Source organism: Myotis yumanensis, unplaced genomic scaffold (genome assembly GCF_028538775.1).
Source record: "Myotis yumanensis isolate MYYU_CA2020_CCGP unplaced genomic scaffold, mMyoYum1.0.hap1 SCAF_11, whole genome shotgun sequence".
Classification (NCBI taxonomy): Eukaryota; Metazoa; Chordata; class Mammalia; order Chiroptera; family Vespertilionidae; genus Myotis; species Myotis yumanensis.
Window position 1 is genome coordinate 52,360,003 of NW_027223762.1, and position 16,964 is coordinate 52,376,966.

Sequence of the window (16,964 nt, forward strand, 5' to 3'; positions counted from 1 at the left end):
AAATAGTTTATAAAGAATTAATTATAAATAAAAACTTATTTCCAGGTAGCTTTTATTTAGAGCTATTGTGTAAAAGTCTGTATTTGATTATTTTTAAATCATGTAACTGAAATTATGAGCTATATCACCAAGGTTGTGAAACCAACTGTTGTTAAAATAAAAAAGTAGCCCCTGTTCTTTTCTTGAGTAATTAATTCAATCAATCTAAAAGTAGTTTGTCAGAATTTTTTTAAAAAAATTAATGATATTTGTTTTCCAGAAATGTTTTACCTCTTTTAAACAAAAATAATGTAATTGCTTAATTTTGCATTGAATACTTTATTCTCTTGCCCCAATTTTTATTGGTCACAGAGTTGTAAATTATGATAACATCAACAAAAAGGACTACTATACAATTAGTGACAAAGCAGTGACACGAATTCATAATGACGAGGACATTGAATATATCGAAATTAATCGATGGGTACAGGAATACCTGTATCACAGAGAACTCATTAAGATTCCCATATTTTCACTTTTCCGGAAATGGAAAGCTTTTCATGTATGGAAGAAGAATGTGCGCTCCAAGAAGATCAATGGATGTCGAGAAGCTCTACAAGAGAATTTGTTCATTGTTAATTATGTATGTATTTGTTAATCATATTTTAAAAGAATTACAGAAAAATCAGTGTATCTATTACAGGTGTTGATATAGACTGTCCCTGCACTAGACTATTTCATCTAATATTCTATTTAATGTTAAATGATGACAATTTCCTTCTTGTCACATTGAAGAGTCTGGCAGTCTAGTGGTGTTTCTACATTTGACTAGAGTTGTAAGCAAAAGTTGTATTGTTGATCAGGAAATTTGTGTATCCTTTTGGACAGAGTACTAGGCTGGGAACCCCTATTACCTTCTCTCATCTTTGAGTTACTCTTGACTTTATGGTCCAAAATGATTTGGAGGCTTGTTTTCATGGGCCAGTACCTCCCAATGTATCATATGTTTTCTTCTACCATGGATTCAGACAGGAGGGAAATTTTTAATATTTACTTTGGAGGATAGGGTAGGTAATCATGAAAAAAGTTAGCCTGAAAGATTGTTATCAAGATGTCAGTGATAGGGGCAGGGGCGGGCTGGAAGGGGTCAATGGGGGGAAAGGGAGACATATGTAATACTTTTAACAATAAAGAAGCACTTTAAAAAAGATGTCAGTGATACAGTAAAGAAACATTGAAGTGATATGAATAACACAGATATTAGTGCAAAATAAGTGCGTATGATGTACCATCGCAGGTCATCCATTCCATCAAGCGTTTTGAATTGTGGAAACTATTCTGACACTTCTTGGTAGCAATGACACCCCCTAGACCTCTAATTTCAGGAAGGGTCCATCAGTCATTGGAACCCGTTTCACTACCTTTTTACCACCTTTCATTGTTTACCATGTCTCGGGCACTATTCATATATTTGTTACTAGGTAAATAATGTGAAGTATTTCTTCTTGCATTTGTCTCTAAAACTAGCCTATTAATCCTTAAAGTTTGTTCTTATTTTATGTCATTCTCTCTGTCCACCATTCATACCAATAATGTTTTGGCCTGGATAATAGCTTCTCTTAAATGTAGCCCTAACAGGCTAGAAAGATCTCATCCTTTTTAAAAAAATATGTATTTTATTGATTTTTACAGAGAGGAAGGGAGAGGGATAGAGAGTTAGAAACATTGATGAAAGAGAAACATCAATCAGCTGCCTCCTGCACACCCCCAACTGAGGATGTGCCCGCAACCAAGGTACATGCCCTTGACTGGAATCGAATCTGGGACACTTCAGTCCGCAGGCCGACGCTCTATCCACTGAGCCAAACCAGCTAGGGCAGGTCTCATCCTTTTAATCTTAGATTGACCTAAATGACAGACCCATTGTGTTGGCTTAGGTATATGTTAGATGTTATATTTACCCAAGACAGTTACCACTAGTCTTATATTTGCAATTAGTTCATTTGGAGGGGGTTTGATTCCCTCAAACTAGGTTGAAGGGAAATGTGGTCCTTCAAATTTTTATCTTTATAATTTTTTCAACAACCAATGTTATTGTCACTTGTGCCTTCATTTTTTATAATGACTTTATTGAAATATAATTCATGTACTATACAGTTCACCTGCTTTAGATACACAATTTAATGATTTTAGTATTTTCACAAAATTGATCAACTATGACCACAATAAATTTATAACCTTTCTATCACTACAAAAAGAAACCCCAGTACACATTATTGATCACTCTCCATTTCTCCTTAACTCCCCTACTACCCCTACCCCAGTTCTAGGCAGCCACTAAACTACTTTTGTCTATATTGATTTGCCTACTCTGTACATTTCATAAAAATGGAACCATACACTATGTGGTTCTTTGAGATTGGCTTTTTTCAGTTAGGATAATGTTTTAAAGATTCATCTATATTGTAGCATAGCATTTATTTCTATTGGCTAATAATATTTCATTGTAAGGAAGCACATGTTTTATTTATCTATCCATCCAGAAAGTGCTTATACTTTCTGGCTATTATGAATAATGCTGCTATGAACATTTGTATACAAGTTTTTGTCTGGACATATTCCTAGGAGTGGAATGCTTAACCTTTTGAGGAACTACAAAACAGTTTTCCAAACTCACTGCACAATTTTAAATTTCTACCAACAGCATCTAAGAACTTTGGTTTCTTCATATTATCATTATATTTGTCTTTTTAATTATAGTCATTCCTACTGGTGGAAAAGTGGTATCTCATTATGATTTTGAATTACATTTTCCTGACAGGTATTGCTAGTGAACATCTTTTCATGTGCCTGTGGGCCATTTGTTTATATTATTTGGAGAATTATTTATTCAGGTAGTTTGTCCATTTTTAAATTGGGTTACTTGTATATTACTATTGAGTTATCAGAATTCTTTATATATTCTGAATACAAATTCCTAATCAGATGTATGATTTGAAAATTTTTTCTCCCATTTTGTGGGTTGCCATTCCACTTTCTTGATAATATCATTTAAAGCACAAATTGAATTTGAATTTTGATGATATCCATTTTATCCATTTTTTTATTTTGCTGCTTATGCTTTTGGTGTTATACCTAAAAAACTTGCCTCGTCCCTGGTCTAGATTTACCCTAAGTTTCTTCTTCTAATTGTTGTATAAGTTTAGCTCTTACACTTAGGTTTTTAATTCATCTTGTGTTAATTTTTGCTCATGGTGTAAGGTAGGGGTCCAGCTTCATTCCTTTGCATGTGTCTGTCCAGTTGTCCCAGCACTATTTATTTACAAAGACTATTCTCTCCCCATTGAATTGTCTTGGCACCCTTGCCCAAAATCAACTGACAACAAATGTGAGGGGTTTTGAACTCTCAATTCTATTCTGTTTATTTATTCTTGTGCCAGTAACACACTGTATTGAATACTGCAGCTTTGTAGTAAATTTTGAAATTAGGAAGTGTGATTCTCCTAGGCCCCTTGAATTTCCACATGAATTTTAACATCAGCTTGTCAATTTCTACAAAGCAGCCAGTTGTGATTTTTTATAGGGATTGCTCTAAAGCTGTAGATGAATTTTGTAAGTATTGTCATTTTAACAATATTATCTTTTATGGTCCATGAACATATAATACCTTCCCATTTATTTAGATCTTCTTGAATTACTTTCAACAATGTTTTGCAGTTTTTCTGAGTATATGTTTTTCATTTCTTTGTTAACTTCTTCCTAAATATTTTATTCTTTTTGATACTATTATATGTAGAATTGTTTTCTTAATTTTCATTTTAGATTTTTCATATATATAGTGTATATATACAATATATAATAGTATGTGTATATATATATATATAGTTTGTGTAATTACTTTTAATTAGAATGTAGAAATATATTTTATTTTTATATATTAAGCCTGTTTCCTAAAAACTTGCAAAATTTAGATTGACCCTAACAATTTGGTTGGGGTGTGTGTGTGTGTGTGTTCCTTATTCAATGAATAAGAATATGTCATCAGCAAATAGATAGTTTTACTCCTCCTCCCCAATATGGATGACTTTTATTTAATTTTCTTGCCTAAGTTCCCTGGCTAGAACATTCTGTTGAATAGAAGTGGCAAGAGCAGAAATACTTGTCTTGCTTCTGACCTTAGAGCAGTGGTTCTCAACCTTCCTAATGCCGCGACCCTTTAATACAGTTCCTCATGTTGTGGTGACCCCCAATTTCATTGTTACAAATTGAACATAATTAAAGCATAGTGATTAATCACAAAAACAATATGTAATTATATATGTGTCTTCTGATGGTCTTAGGCGACCCCTATGAAAGGGTTGTTCGACTCCCAAAGGGGTCGCGACCCACAGGTTGAGAACCGCTGCCTTAGAGGAAAAGCTTTCAGTCTTTCACCATTAAGTATGATGATAAAGCAGTTGCTTTCTATTTCTAGTTGTTGAATGTTCATATCATGAAGCCATTATGATGCTGTCAAATGCTTTTCATGCGTCTATTGAGATTATCGTGTAATAGGCATGATTTATTATAATAATTGATCATCAGATATTAAACCAACCTTGCATCCCTGGTATAAATAATATTTAGTCATTATGCATAATGCTTTTTATATATTGCTAGATTTGGTTTGCTAGTATTTTTTTAATCCTCATTCGAGGATATGTTTTTATTGATTTTTAGAGGGAGGGAGGGAAGGAGGGAGGGGAAGAGAGAGGGAGAGAGAAACATTTCTGTGAGAGAGAAATATCCATTGGTTGCCTCCCATTCATGCCCCAATCAGGGACCAAACCCGCATCCCAGGTATGTGCCCTGATGGGAAATCAAACACGAAACCTTTTGGTGCATGGGACAACACTCCAAACAACTGAGCCACCTGGCCAGGGCTGATTTGCTAATATTTTGTTGAGGATATTTGTACATTCACCAATGAAGCCATCTGGGACTAAGCTTCCTTTTTGCAAGTATCTTCTAGTCTCTTACATTTCCAGTTTTCACTTTTCTCTAGACTTAGGTGTGTATTTAGTATTAATTTTTCATTATTGTTTAACGGTGCACATCATTTCAACCTGCTAGGTACTTGATGATTTTGCTGGTTTTTTAATAATGTGTTATTTTGTACGTGATACTTTCAGGTTGTTTCTGTTATTTTATTTTTATATTCACTCAAACATTCTCATTTATTTTAATTTGAATGTCCCTTTGTAATGAAAATCTTTTTAATTTTTAGTCAGTCATTGCTTTGCAGACAAATCAATCTTAATTTCATAGATTTACATAATTATTTCTCCACTTATGAAGGGATGCCTCTTGTCCCTTTTGCTGTAGCATTTTCAACACTGGGTCAGAAAGTGCATGAGAGTACTTGAGCCCAGAGTCTCTGGCTGGACCAAGACGTACAATTCTAGTGGGTTCTTTAAGTACCAAATATATAGACCACCCAGATGTTCTGATGACTCAGGTTAGGGAAAATTAAAGGTTTGGTGCTATGATGAATATAAGGCTAGCAAATCCCAAGAGTTCTTGCATTCCAGCTAAAGACAAGGTGTCTCAGCATGACCCTGATTTTCATAAACTTTTTATAGCAAATGCAGCTCTTCTGCACATATCTTCTAAAGTCTAATGTTTCCCCACAGGCTTTCTGGCCCAGTCACCAGCCTCCAGATGAATAATACTGATTTCCCATCTCTGAAATACTGACATTCATTTCAGTGCAACTGGCAAAAACTCTATTTAAATGAACTTTGACAACAACAATAGCAAACAAAAGCTCATATAATAAGGAAGCCCAAGGGGGTGAATACCTTTATGCATGGCTGAATTCATAAATTCAAATGATATCTCCTCATCTTTATTTTTTTTCTCTTTCCATCTTTCATTTCTGTATTTGTCTGTGTCTGTTTCATTCTCAGTTGGTCTCCTAGAATGAGCATCACCTCCAGCTCTAGGTGCAGTTGGCTCTTTTAATGAAAAGACAATATCTCTTGATGGGATGTTGGAAAGAGCACTGATTGGCTCAGCTTGGCCACACACCCACTCCTGAACCAATCACTGCACAGCTAGTAGTAGTATGATAATCCAGGCTTGGATATGTGCCTGGTCCTCATTCCTGTGATGAAGGAAGTGAGAGTCCACCTTATCAAAACCACATGGTAGTGAGTTTCCCAAGGAAAGAGGGATTCTATCACCAGAATAATTGTAGGTAGGTCAGGGGAAGTGTCCTGGGCAGCAAAAATTAGAGTTACCTCAGTCCTTTACATATTGAAACCCACCATCAAGATGACAAATTCTTCCTCCTCTACAATTCTGCTAATAATTTAAAATAATGCTTAATCCTTATCACCTTCATTGGGCACTATTGATATAACAGCTGAAGAATGAACCACCTAATCCAGATTCATCTGGAATTTATTACCAACAGAAACAACAAAGGGGTGAGAGGGAGGTGGGGGACACTTCCGATCTCTCTTATATTCAAGGCAGCTTTCACAATTGTTCTTTATGCTGACGGCCAGCTATTTCAGTTAAGCTAATGTAGTTTCTTGTATATTCTTTTTCTTCCAAAAAATTCCCCATTGTCAAAACTCACTTTTTGGCAGACCATCAATGTCAGCTCTGCTCTCTACCTGGATCCTTACTTTTTTTTCCCTATAATTTTGTTTTGAGGACTTCCTCTGGAGTCCTCTGGACTTCCTTGCTTTCACTGCCCCATTCTGATTACATTGTCGTCCCTACTCCTATACCAGTGATGGCGAACCTTTTGAGCTTGGCGTGTCAGCATTTTGAAAAACCCTATATTAACTCTGGTGCCGTGTCACATATAGAAATTTTTTGATATTTGCAACCATAGTAAAACAAAGACTTATACTTTTGATATTTATTTTATATATTTAAATGCCACTTAACAAAGAAAAATCAACCAAAAAAATGAGTTCGCGTGTCACCTCTGACACGCGTGCATAGGTTCGCCATCACTGTCCTATACCAATTTCGTTTAATTAGAATCTTATTTCAATTCATGGACTTAGACTCTAAACTTTTGCTTTTTTATTATGCCAATTCCCCCATCAGATGAGCTCTAAGGGCTATATGACATCCAAATGGTTTCCCACAAAGCTCTCTTCTTTTAAGACTTTACTAATTATAACTCCCCTTTATTGCACTTAGAAGAGATAAAGCACTAAATGTTGGTCTGCATAACTGTTGTTTATCCTGTTTTGAAAGCTCCTAAGAAGTATATAACACATAAACCCATGTCCCATGCAAATACATTAATGTTAACTTTATTTCTATCATGTGATTGCTCCTCCTTTGATTAGATTAGGGGAAGTCAGAGGGGATGTCCTTGGAACATTCTTAGAAGATGTGCCTTTGAAGCCAACAGCCTAGAACTCTGATTTATGACGTTGGCATAGAGAACGAATAAGTTGAGATCATGTGGCTGAATTTCACAAATGCTTTCCTTCTCCCAGCTCACATTGCAAGACAGGTTTTTAATAGTGACTGAACTTTCTTTGTAGCAACTTTTTACCCACTGAAAACTTAAAGTTAAATTTGTCCTTGTTCTCTGTCACAAACTCTTAGATCAGTAGACAGGCCCCTCCGTTATCATGGTGACCAGACATTGTAAAGTCTTCAAGGTAACGCAAAGAATCTTTTAGTCGCCATTGGCCAAACCAGGTGAAATGTAAGATTTACAGACCTTCCCTGGCCATTGTGGCTTCGCTGGGTGTTGTCCTGGTTTGATTCCTATGTTGAGGCACATACCCAGGTTGAAGTCTCATCCCTGGTGGGGGACATGTGGGAGGCAGCCGATCAGGGTTTGGCTTTCCCATGGATGTTTTTCTCTCTTTCTCCCTTCCTCTCACTCTAAAAATCAATAAACTAAAAAAAAGAAAAGGAAAAGAAAAAAAGATTTACAGAGTCCTCTGTAACTTGCCCTCACTTTCATAGCTAAAAAGACATGTATTCTAAATTTAAGGAAGGGAATTCAGACCAATTACATTTGGTAATTCAAAGAATACTTTTAGAACAAAATTTCAGAAGTGTTCCCTTTAACATATGCAAGAATAGCTAAAATTAACGTATAGAGTTATTTTCCTTAACAGCCATTCTTGCTTTCTAAATATCTTTATACTTTAAAAATGCTTTTTAAAACAAAATAATGATATATTTTTATTTTCATTCAGTTTTTACGACCAGCTCTTCTTAAAATAAATGACATGTGTTATCAATTGAGTTTTATGGGGCTTTGTTATATTGAAAGAGGTCACACCTACACCCTGCAAGAATTTCAGGTTACACAAGTCTCACACCTGAAAGAGGTAAAGACTTTTGTCTATAAGTTTCAAGATCTTTTTTCTATTATTGCTACTTTGGTCCCACTAATTATACATATCATTAATGTTTAGGTGACGGATAACCTGGAATATTTTCGAAATGAGGCCAAAGAAGTGGTCAGGAATGCTTGTCGTACTGCTCTGCGCGCTATAGGATTCACTCCTGATGACTGTGATGAGGAAGGTAGTGAGGGGAGAGAGCTTTAACAGATCTGAAATAGTAACTCTTGCCCATCCTGTGTTGCTCAGTGTTTGAGCATCAACCCATGAACCGCATGAACCGGTTCTCAAAAATCATTAAAAACATATTTTAAAAATAGTAACTCTTGCCCTAGCCAGTTTGGCTCAGTGGATAGAACATCGGCCTATGGACCAAAGGGTCCCGGGTTCATTTCCGGTCAAGGGCATTTACCTCAGTTGCAGGCTCCTCCCGGGCCTGGGCCCTGGTCAGGGTGCGTGCAGTAGGCAACCAATTGATGTGTTTCTCTCATATCGATATTTTGCTCTCTTTCCTTCTCTCTTCCACTTTCTCTAAAAATCAATAGAAAAATATCCTCAGGTGAGGATTTAAAAATAAATAAATAATAAAACAGTAACTCTTTTTTACTACTTTTCTTAAGTTTAAATAATGATTTATTTTCAGTTCCTCCAAATTTGCAAGATAGATTATGAATTAAATATATGTTGTGGGGGCCGGGGCGGGGGGACCAGTAAATAGTGCATTTTCCTTGCATGACCCCTGCTTGTATATATATAGTATTTCTAAACTGGTTACAGAACCTTTATTTCACAAGCATTTTATGGTGGACTCTGTGCTTAAAGATATGTCTAACCTACTAGTACAGACAGTAGGTTTGTTAAAATTAAGGGATTGGCTGGATCTCAGGGTTGCCCTCTAGAAGATAATTAAAATGCAGTTGGGGGAAAAGGGTGAAAGTATCACTGGAAAAGAGATAACATAGTACACAGGTCAAATCTTGTTAAAGAGAATGTGAATAAATTGTCTACAGTCTTTTCTTGAGTTGAAACCCTTTTATGTGTAATTCTTTTGGATAACTGGACTGTTTTCTGGAGTTTGAATGATCTCACGAACCAAAGCATTTTTGTGTGTGTGTGTGTTTTTCAATTTTGCTTGTCTTTTAATCTGTATTGAGGGGGGAAAAATTGAACTTTTACATAAGAATTCTTGTTGTTGTGTCTTCTGCTGTTCTTAGATGATAAGAGATTTTCAGTGACTGGTGGTCTCATTGAGTTGCCTACTTATGTAAACTCTGAGAACATGAAATACACGCAGCAGGCCAGGAAAAGGCGTTATTGCAGGAGGCTGACTTGGTAAGTGACTATTCTTTCTTTTAAGAAAAATTAGGGCATCTGTCATTCTCAATTTTATTCAAAGTTAAAGCCTTTATCCCAGGATTCACTAATAGTGATGAGATATTTAGAGGATATGGTAACCTAAAGGCAGTCCCAGAAGCCTGCCCCTGCACCTGCCCCCTAGCAAAGCAGCCATTGGGAGTGGCAAGCTGGTAGAGAGTGGGGGGCATGTCCAAGGCTGAGGGCTCCTCTTTGATCTCTAAGGCTTTGTTTTTCCCCTAACCCAGCCTGGGGTATGCTGGCTATGGTAAGAAGCCAGGCACACAAGAGATTTGAACATAGCTATATTGCCACATAAAGTTCCACACTTTCCCGAAAAAAGGTTTTGCAACTGGGAGACAAGCCATCCAGGGTCTCACCAGGGCACTCGCCCTTATTATGTTTTAGCTCTGCCATTGCTTACCAACTGGATCTTAACATTGTTCCAGAGTTTGGATTTCACGCCTTTCTAAAACTTCATTACTACAAATAACTCTTGCAAACAATCACCAGGCATTATCTGATACTATAGGCCAGGGGTTGGGCAAACTTTTTGACTCGAGGGCCACCATGGGTTCTTAAACTGGACCAGAGGGCCGGAACAAAAGCATGGATGGAGTGTTTGTGTGAACTAATATAAATTCAAAGTAAACATCATTACATAAAAGGGCACGGTCGTTTTTTTGTTTTTTTTTTTAGTTTTATTCATTTCAAACGGGCCGGATCCAGCCAGCGGGCCGTAGTTTGCCCACAGCTGCTATAGACTGATTATTGTTACTCAGTGCTCACTAATTTAGTCCAACTTTTACAACCACCCTATATAATAAAAGCCTAATATGCTAAGTGTCCAGTTATCCAGTCGGCCCTTCAACCAATCAAAGTGTAATATGCTAATGATATGCTAAGGCCGCTCAACTGCTTGCTATGATGTGCACTGACCACCAGGGGCCAGACAGTCGACTGGTCGACCAGTCACTATGATGTGCACTGACCACTAGGGGGCAGATGCTCCAACCAGTAGGTTAGCTTGCTGCTGGGGTCCCGCCCATCGGGACTAAATGAGAGGAGCTGGACATGCCCTGGAGCCCTCCCACGGTCCCTCCCTGGCCCTGATTGTGTTCCAGTGGGGTCCCTTGGCCTGGCCTGTGCCCTTTCGCAATCTGGGACCCCTTGGGGGATGTTGGAGAGCCACTTTCAGCCCAACAGCGGAACGACCAGTCACTAGGATGCTCACTGACCACCAGGGGGCAGACACTCAATGCAGGAGTTGCCCCCTGGTGCTCAGTGCTCTCCCACAGGAGGAGTGCTGCTCAGCCAGAAGCCTTCAGCACTAAGGATGTCTGACTGATGGACATCCTCCGAGAGCTCCCGAACTGTGAGAGGGTGCAGGCTGGACTGAGGGACACCTTCCCCCACCTGCGAGTGCATGAATTTCATGCACCGGGTCTCTAGTCTATTTAATAAATATTAATGGTGCATTAGTTATATGTGAGATAATATGATAATGTTGTCTGTGTCACTGAAGTCAGTGAAGCAGTCCCTGAGGCCATCATCACAGGCCTCAAGGCACTAGAGGCCCCTTGGGCTCCAATTAAGCAGAATAAAAAGTTACTCTAAATGCCTTGCTGACTCAGCCTACATTCTAAGCACTCAATAAGGAAACAAAATTTGCATCTTTGGGTTAGCAATTGCCATTAAGCAACATTTATCCAGTAGTGAAGATTTCACACTTTACCTTTAGAATGTAAGTTACAGATGTTGTATATTTACTGATTTCTTCTCTAAGGCATTAAAAAAAAAATCTTATGGCCCTTTTGGCTAGATGCGCTAGGTGCTTTTCCAATAACAACTGTATTGCTCATTAATATTCTATTGAATAGTTAGAACACCTAGCTAAATTGATGCAATACTTTTGAATATGATTGTGTTTTAAAATGAAGAATGTCCAAGAAAAACTCTTCTGAACAGCAAATCTCTGATATTGTAATACAAAATGGGCACAGCGCCGAAACCGGTTTGGCTCAGTGGATAGAGCGTCAGCCTGAGGACTGAAAGGTCCCAGGTTCGATTCCGGTCGAGGGCATGTACCTTGGTTGCGGGCACATCCCCAGTAGGAGATGTGCAGGAGTCAGCTGATTGATGTTTCTCTCTCATCAATGTTTCTAACTCTCTATCTCTCTCCCTTCCTCTCTGTAAAAAATCAATGAAATATTTTTAAAAATGGGCACAGAGAAATTATATTTTAAAATTTAAATACTGTAGAGTCACTTTCAAAGGTATGTAGTGAATATAGAAAACTGAAGCTGTATTTTTTTTCTTTTCAAGCTTTATTCGTCTCAATGATTACCTAATTGAGAACACAATGCACGTGTTAACAGTAAATTCTGTTAACAGTCTTTTGAATTATCTCACTGACAAACTAAAACGAACACCCTCAGCAGACATCATTGAGAAATGGATTACTGAGGAGAAACCTGAAGTCACTGATAAGAAGGTATATCCAGACAAAATTGAGAAAATCCATCGGTCAGCATTTATTGAGTGCTTACTATGTATTATGGATTATGCTATTTTCTGTGTCTTGGAAAAAAGGGAGAAATGCTGCAAGGATTGCTTAGTATAACCAGAGCCTACTATACACATATGAAATGGCAGAATGAAAATCAGCGTGTCAACAAATATCTTAACAGAGAAAGCGCTCACTGTGCTGAATGTTGCCCTTTCTCTGACAGGAATTTGCTAAAAGTTATTCATGTGTTCATTCAACAGAGATTCCTTAAATACCTACTGTGTACCAATCCCTGCTCTGGGTGTTGTGTATATGGTGATGAAAAGCATAGACAGCATTCTTGCTCCCAAGAAACTTACAGTTTGGGGGCCATCATAGGTATGAACGGGCAGAGAGAAGCAGCTGAGGTGGTATAAATGGAAGAAATGAGAAGAAGCACATCATGAAGCAAACCTTTGTGCTTTGAGTGGATACCTTCTTGGGAGGAAGTTGATCTTAGAGCCAGAGTAATCAAGATGTTTGAGATGAAATAGTACAAATTCTTTCGGTGTATTCTAGCATAGCTGAGAGAGAAATCATATTATCTCATACCACCTTTCCCAACTCCATCCTGCATAACAACTGCATGCCAGATACCTAATAACGTTGCAAAACATGCTTACCTAGTTTCATCAAGCTTCCTACCTCCAAGTCTCAACTTCCTCTCCAGGAAACTCAACTGTGCAGTTTCAAGGACTGATATTCTTTGCTGTAGTTTCCCTTTTTCTCCAAAAGTTGTATGTTCATTGCATACTCCTTTTCATTACTTCCCATTCTCAATTCCTCTTTTTTTTTCTAAATACTGTTACATCTTAAAAGTAATATTTATTTTTTTTTGTAATTGTAAAAGTAATTTATGCCGTGAAGAAAATTTGAAAAACACAAAAATGTACAAAGAAGAGTATCCTTTGCTATCCAAAGAGAACTATTTCCAAGGGGGAAAATAAGGTATCATACTTTACTCACTGCTTAATCACCTGTTTTTTCCACTTAGCAATGTTTTGTGAAAAATATCCCAAGTTGATATATATTTTTCATATAATATTCTCATGTAGAAATATACTATATACTAGTATCTTGTAAATATTAGTAAAAAATCTTCTAGTATTGATCACTGTCTCACTACAAATAATGTTGCAAAGAACATCCTTGTCTATATGTGTTTCAGACACCTGGTTTTTCCCCTTAGAAGAAAGTCCTAGCTGTGGAATTGTTGGGTCAGAAATATGCTCACTTGTTAAGGCTTTGATACTAATGAATAACTCTCCAGAAAATTTTGTGCCAATTTACAAACTTCCTAGCAATATTTGAGAATGAGCGTTACCCATGTGCACACTAGATAGTATCATGCATTTTCATCTTTGTTAATCTGATGGATGTAAAGTAGTATATCACTGCTTTTAGATGTTATATTCCTTTCATTGCTACCCCAGTGCAGGGATAAGAGCATAGGAATGATGATCAGAAAGACCTGGGTCTGCCACTTACTAAGCAATGTGTCTTTCTCCAGATTCTGTTTTCTCAGGGGAGTAACAATGATACCTGCTATATATGATTGGTATGGGATTTACATGAATACTTAGCATTTCCTGACAAACAGTAAATGCTCAATAAATGTTATTACTGAATAAATTATCTTCAGGAAGAGAAGTAGGAGGTTGATTGATCATTTGTACTAGTATATTACTATTTATGTATTAACTATATAATACTAGAGGCCCAATGCACGAAATCTGTGCAAGGGACTTGGCCCTCACAGCCTCGGCCGGCCCTGGCAGCCCCTCACAGCCTCAGAAGGTCATCCAGACGGTCATTCTATTGTTCGGTCAAATTAGCATATTAGCTCTTTATTATATAGGATTAGTATATATTTCTACTGAGTATATCAAGTAGATTTCTATTTAAATATTACTAACCTTCTATCTGCTATACACGTTGTTCAGTTCCTTATTTACCTTTCCATCTTGTTGATACTATTTTTTCAAGGAGTTTTACAGTGCTGTCTAGTTTTTCAATATCAGCCTTTATTTTTTAATTTCTGTGGTAATATTCTTTGAAAGACATGCCAACATTGTAAAATCGGCTAATTGTATAAGCTTAAGTTTGCATGCCTCTTGTAATAGACAAGTTGCCTGCCTTACACCTTGGTACTTGTATCTCTATAACACTGCGCATGTGTTCGTTTCAGGTGGCTGCTGGGTTGGAAAAGCTGGAAGAAGATGAGTCACTCATCCCCATGTTCCTCACAGAACTGATCTTGACAGTGGAGTCACTACTGTTTGAACCTTCTCTGGAAGACTTTCTGGTGTGTGTTTATATATCACATCACCTAAAAGTTTAACACTTTTTCCTTAACTTGAGACAGATTAGAAGTTCGGTAGGGACACCATCAAGAGAACCTACAAGTTCTAAACAAAATTTAGAATTCATTATAGGCATCGCTCAAGAGGAGTTCAAGAAATCACTCTGTTGCAAGTACCATTTTTGAAATCGTGTAAAGCATGCTGCATCTGAGAAAGTTTTGCTATTTCAGTTCTCAATGGCTGTGAAATAAGTTACCACCAGCTTGGCAGCTTTTTTAAAAAGCAAGCATTTGCTATCGCACAGTTCCTGTGTCCATGGGTCTGGGCTCTGCTTCGCTTCTACTCTGCCTCAGGACCTCCCCGGGCTGCCATTGGCTGCGATGAGGCCTCCTCAGAGGTTAGACCGGAAGCAGATCCACTTCCAAGCTCCCTCAGGTGGTTAGAAAAATTCATCTCTATGCAGCTGTGGGGCTGAGGTCCCTTTTTTCTTGAGGGGCGTGAGCTGGGAACCACTTTAGGTCCTAGAAACGTCGAGTAGTTTCTTGCCCCGTGGCAAACTCTGTGAGCAGTTTACAATACGGGTCTTTGCTTCGTCCAGACTGGCTGGGGAATCTCCTTCAGGAAGGGCCCAATCACCCTTTTAAGGGTTTTCATTTCATTCAGTCAGATCTACCCAGCACGGTCACCTTCTGATTAACTCAAAGGCAACAGAATTGGGATCTTAATTACACCTGCAAAATCCCTTCACATTTCCATACAATGTAACCTAATCAATGGAGTGGCAGCCCATCAGATGCACAGGTCCCTCCCATTCTCACGAGAGGAGCATTCAGGGCATGTACACCAGAGGGAGGGAACCTTGGGAGCCACCTTGGACCTCTGCCTTCCACCTTTTGTACATGTGGAGATTAGTAAACCAGTAAGAGTCTGTATTTTCTGTCCTTAGCGGGTATACTGGGGACAGAAACACTAGTAATCAGGCTCTCTAGAGATTCCGAACTTCACTTTGCAATTAGTAAGCTCTTTGCCCTTGGGAAACCACGTGTCACTTCAGGGTTCAGTTTATGCATCTATAAGATGAGGAGGCAGATGAGTTTTCAGGTTGCTTCCAACACCAGCAGACTGTGATTCTGTCATTTATCAGATGGGCCATTGCAGGATATTTACAGGGACAAGCAGACTGCTGAGGGCCTTGTGGTTGGGCCTTGCTCAAGAGTTCCCACACAGAGAGGCACTGGGCTCTCATGTCTCTCTGGCCAGAAGATTCCTGACCTTCACATGGAAGGCACATGCCCTTGGGCAGCAGATGGCACAAGAAAGGTCTCTCCAACAGCAGCTGGCTGTTCTCCGTTAGCCTCAAGTGACAGGCCTTGGAAAACCTTGACACTCTCCCCATTTCTTTTATTTTTATTTATTTTTTCAATATTTATTGTTGAGATTATTACAGAGGTCCCTCTCCCCTCCCCCGCATAGCTCCCCTCCACCCAGTTCCCACCCCAACCGAGGCCCTCACCACCCTATTGTCTGTGTCCATAGGTACTGCATACATGCATATAAGATCTTTGTCTAATCTCTTCCCCCACCTCCCCACACCCTTTCCCTCTGAGAATCGTCAGTCTCTTCCATTTCCATGCCCCTGATTCTATTCCATTCACCAGTTTATTCTGTTCATATTTTTTATTCATTTGATTTTTGGATTCACTTGTTGATAGATATGTATTTGTTGTCACTTTGTTGTTCATAATTTTTTTTATCTTTATCTTTTTCTTCTTCTTCCTCTTCTTAAAGAATCCCCTTCAGCATTTCATATAATACTGGTTTGGTGGTGATGAACTCCTTTAGCTTTTTCTTATCTGTGAAGCTCTTTATCTGACCTTCAATTCTGAATTATAGCTTTGCGGGATAGAGTAACCTTGGTTGTAGGTTCTTGCTATTCATCACTTTGAATATTTCTTGCCACCCCTTCTGGCCTACATAGTTTCTGTTGAGAAATCAGCAGACAGTTGTATGGGCACTTCCTTATAAGTAACTAACTGTTTTTCTCTTGCTGCTTTTAAGATTCTCTCTTTGTCTTTTGCCTTTGGCATTTTAATTATGATGTGTCTTGGTGTGGTCATCTTTGGATTCCTTTTGTTTGGGCTTCTCTGTGCTTCCTGGACTTGTAAGTCTATTTCTTTCACCAGGTAAGGGAAGTTTTCTGTCATTATGTCTTCAAATAGGTTTTCAATATCTTGCTCTCTCTCTTCTTCTGGCATCCCTATAATTCAGATGTTGGTACGCTTGAAGTTGTCCCAGAGGCTCCTTACACTATCCCCATATTTTTGGATTCTTTTTTCTTTTTGCTCTTCTGGTTGGGTGTTTTTTGCTTCCTTGTATTTCAAATCATTGACTTGATTCTCAGAATCC

The 16,964-nt window shown here is 38.2% G+C and overlaps 1 protein-coding gene across 4 annotated transcripts in view; it reads left to right on the forward strand.

Moving 5' to 3' along the window:
- DNAH6 (dynein axonemal heavy chain 6) overlaps nucleotides 1-16,964 on the forward strand; it is a 253,702-nt gene that overhangs the window by 36,062 nt on the left and 200,676 nt on the right. For all 4 annotated transcript variants that reach the window (XR_011473183.1, XM_070429592.1, XM_070429593.1 and 1 more), the window contains exons 5-10: nucleotides 352-622; nucleotides 8,205-8,339; nucleotides 8,427-8,538; nucleotides 9,569-9,686; nucleotides 12,033-12,201; nucleotides 14,444-14,560. Coding sequence is in view for 3 of the 4 variants with exons in the window: in XM_070429592.1 (XP_070285693.1) it covers nucleotides 352-622; nucleotides 8,205-8,339; nucleotides 8,427-8,538; nucleotides 9,569-9,686; nucleotides 12,033-12,201; nucleotides 14,444-14,560 (922 nt within the window). In the remaining variant the exon portion in view is untranslated. The remainder of the gene's footprint in view (nucleotides 1-351; nucleotides 623-8,204; nucleotides 8,340-8,426; nucleotides 8,539-9,568; nucleotides 9,687-12,032; nucleotides 12,202-14,443; nucleotides 14,561-16,964) is intronic.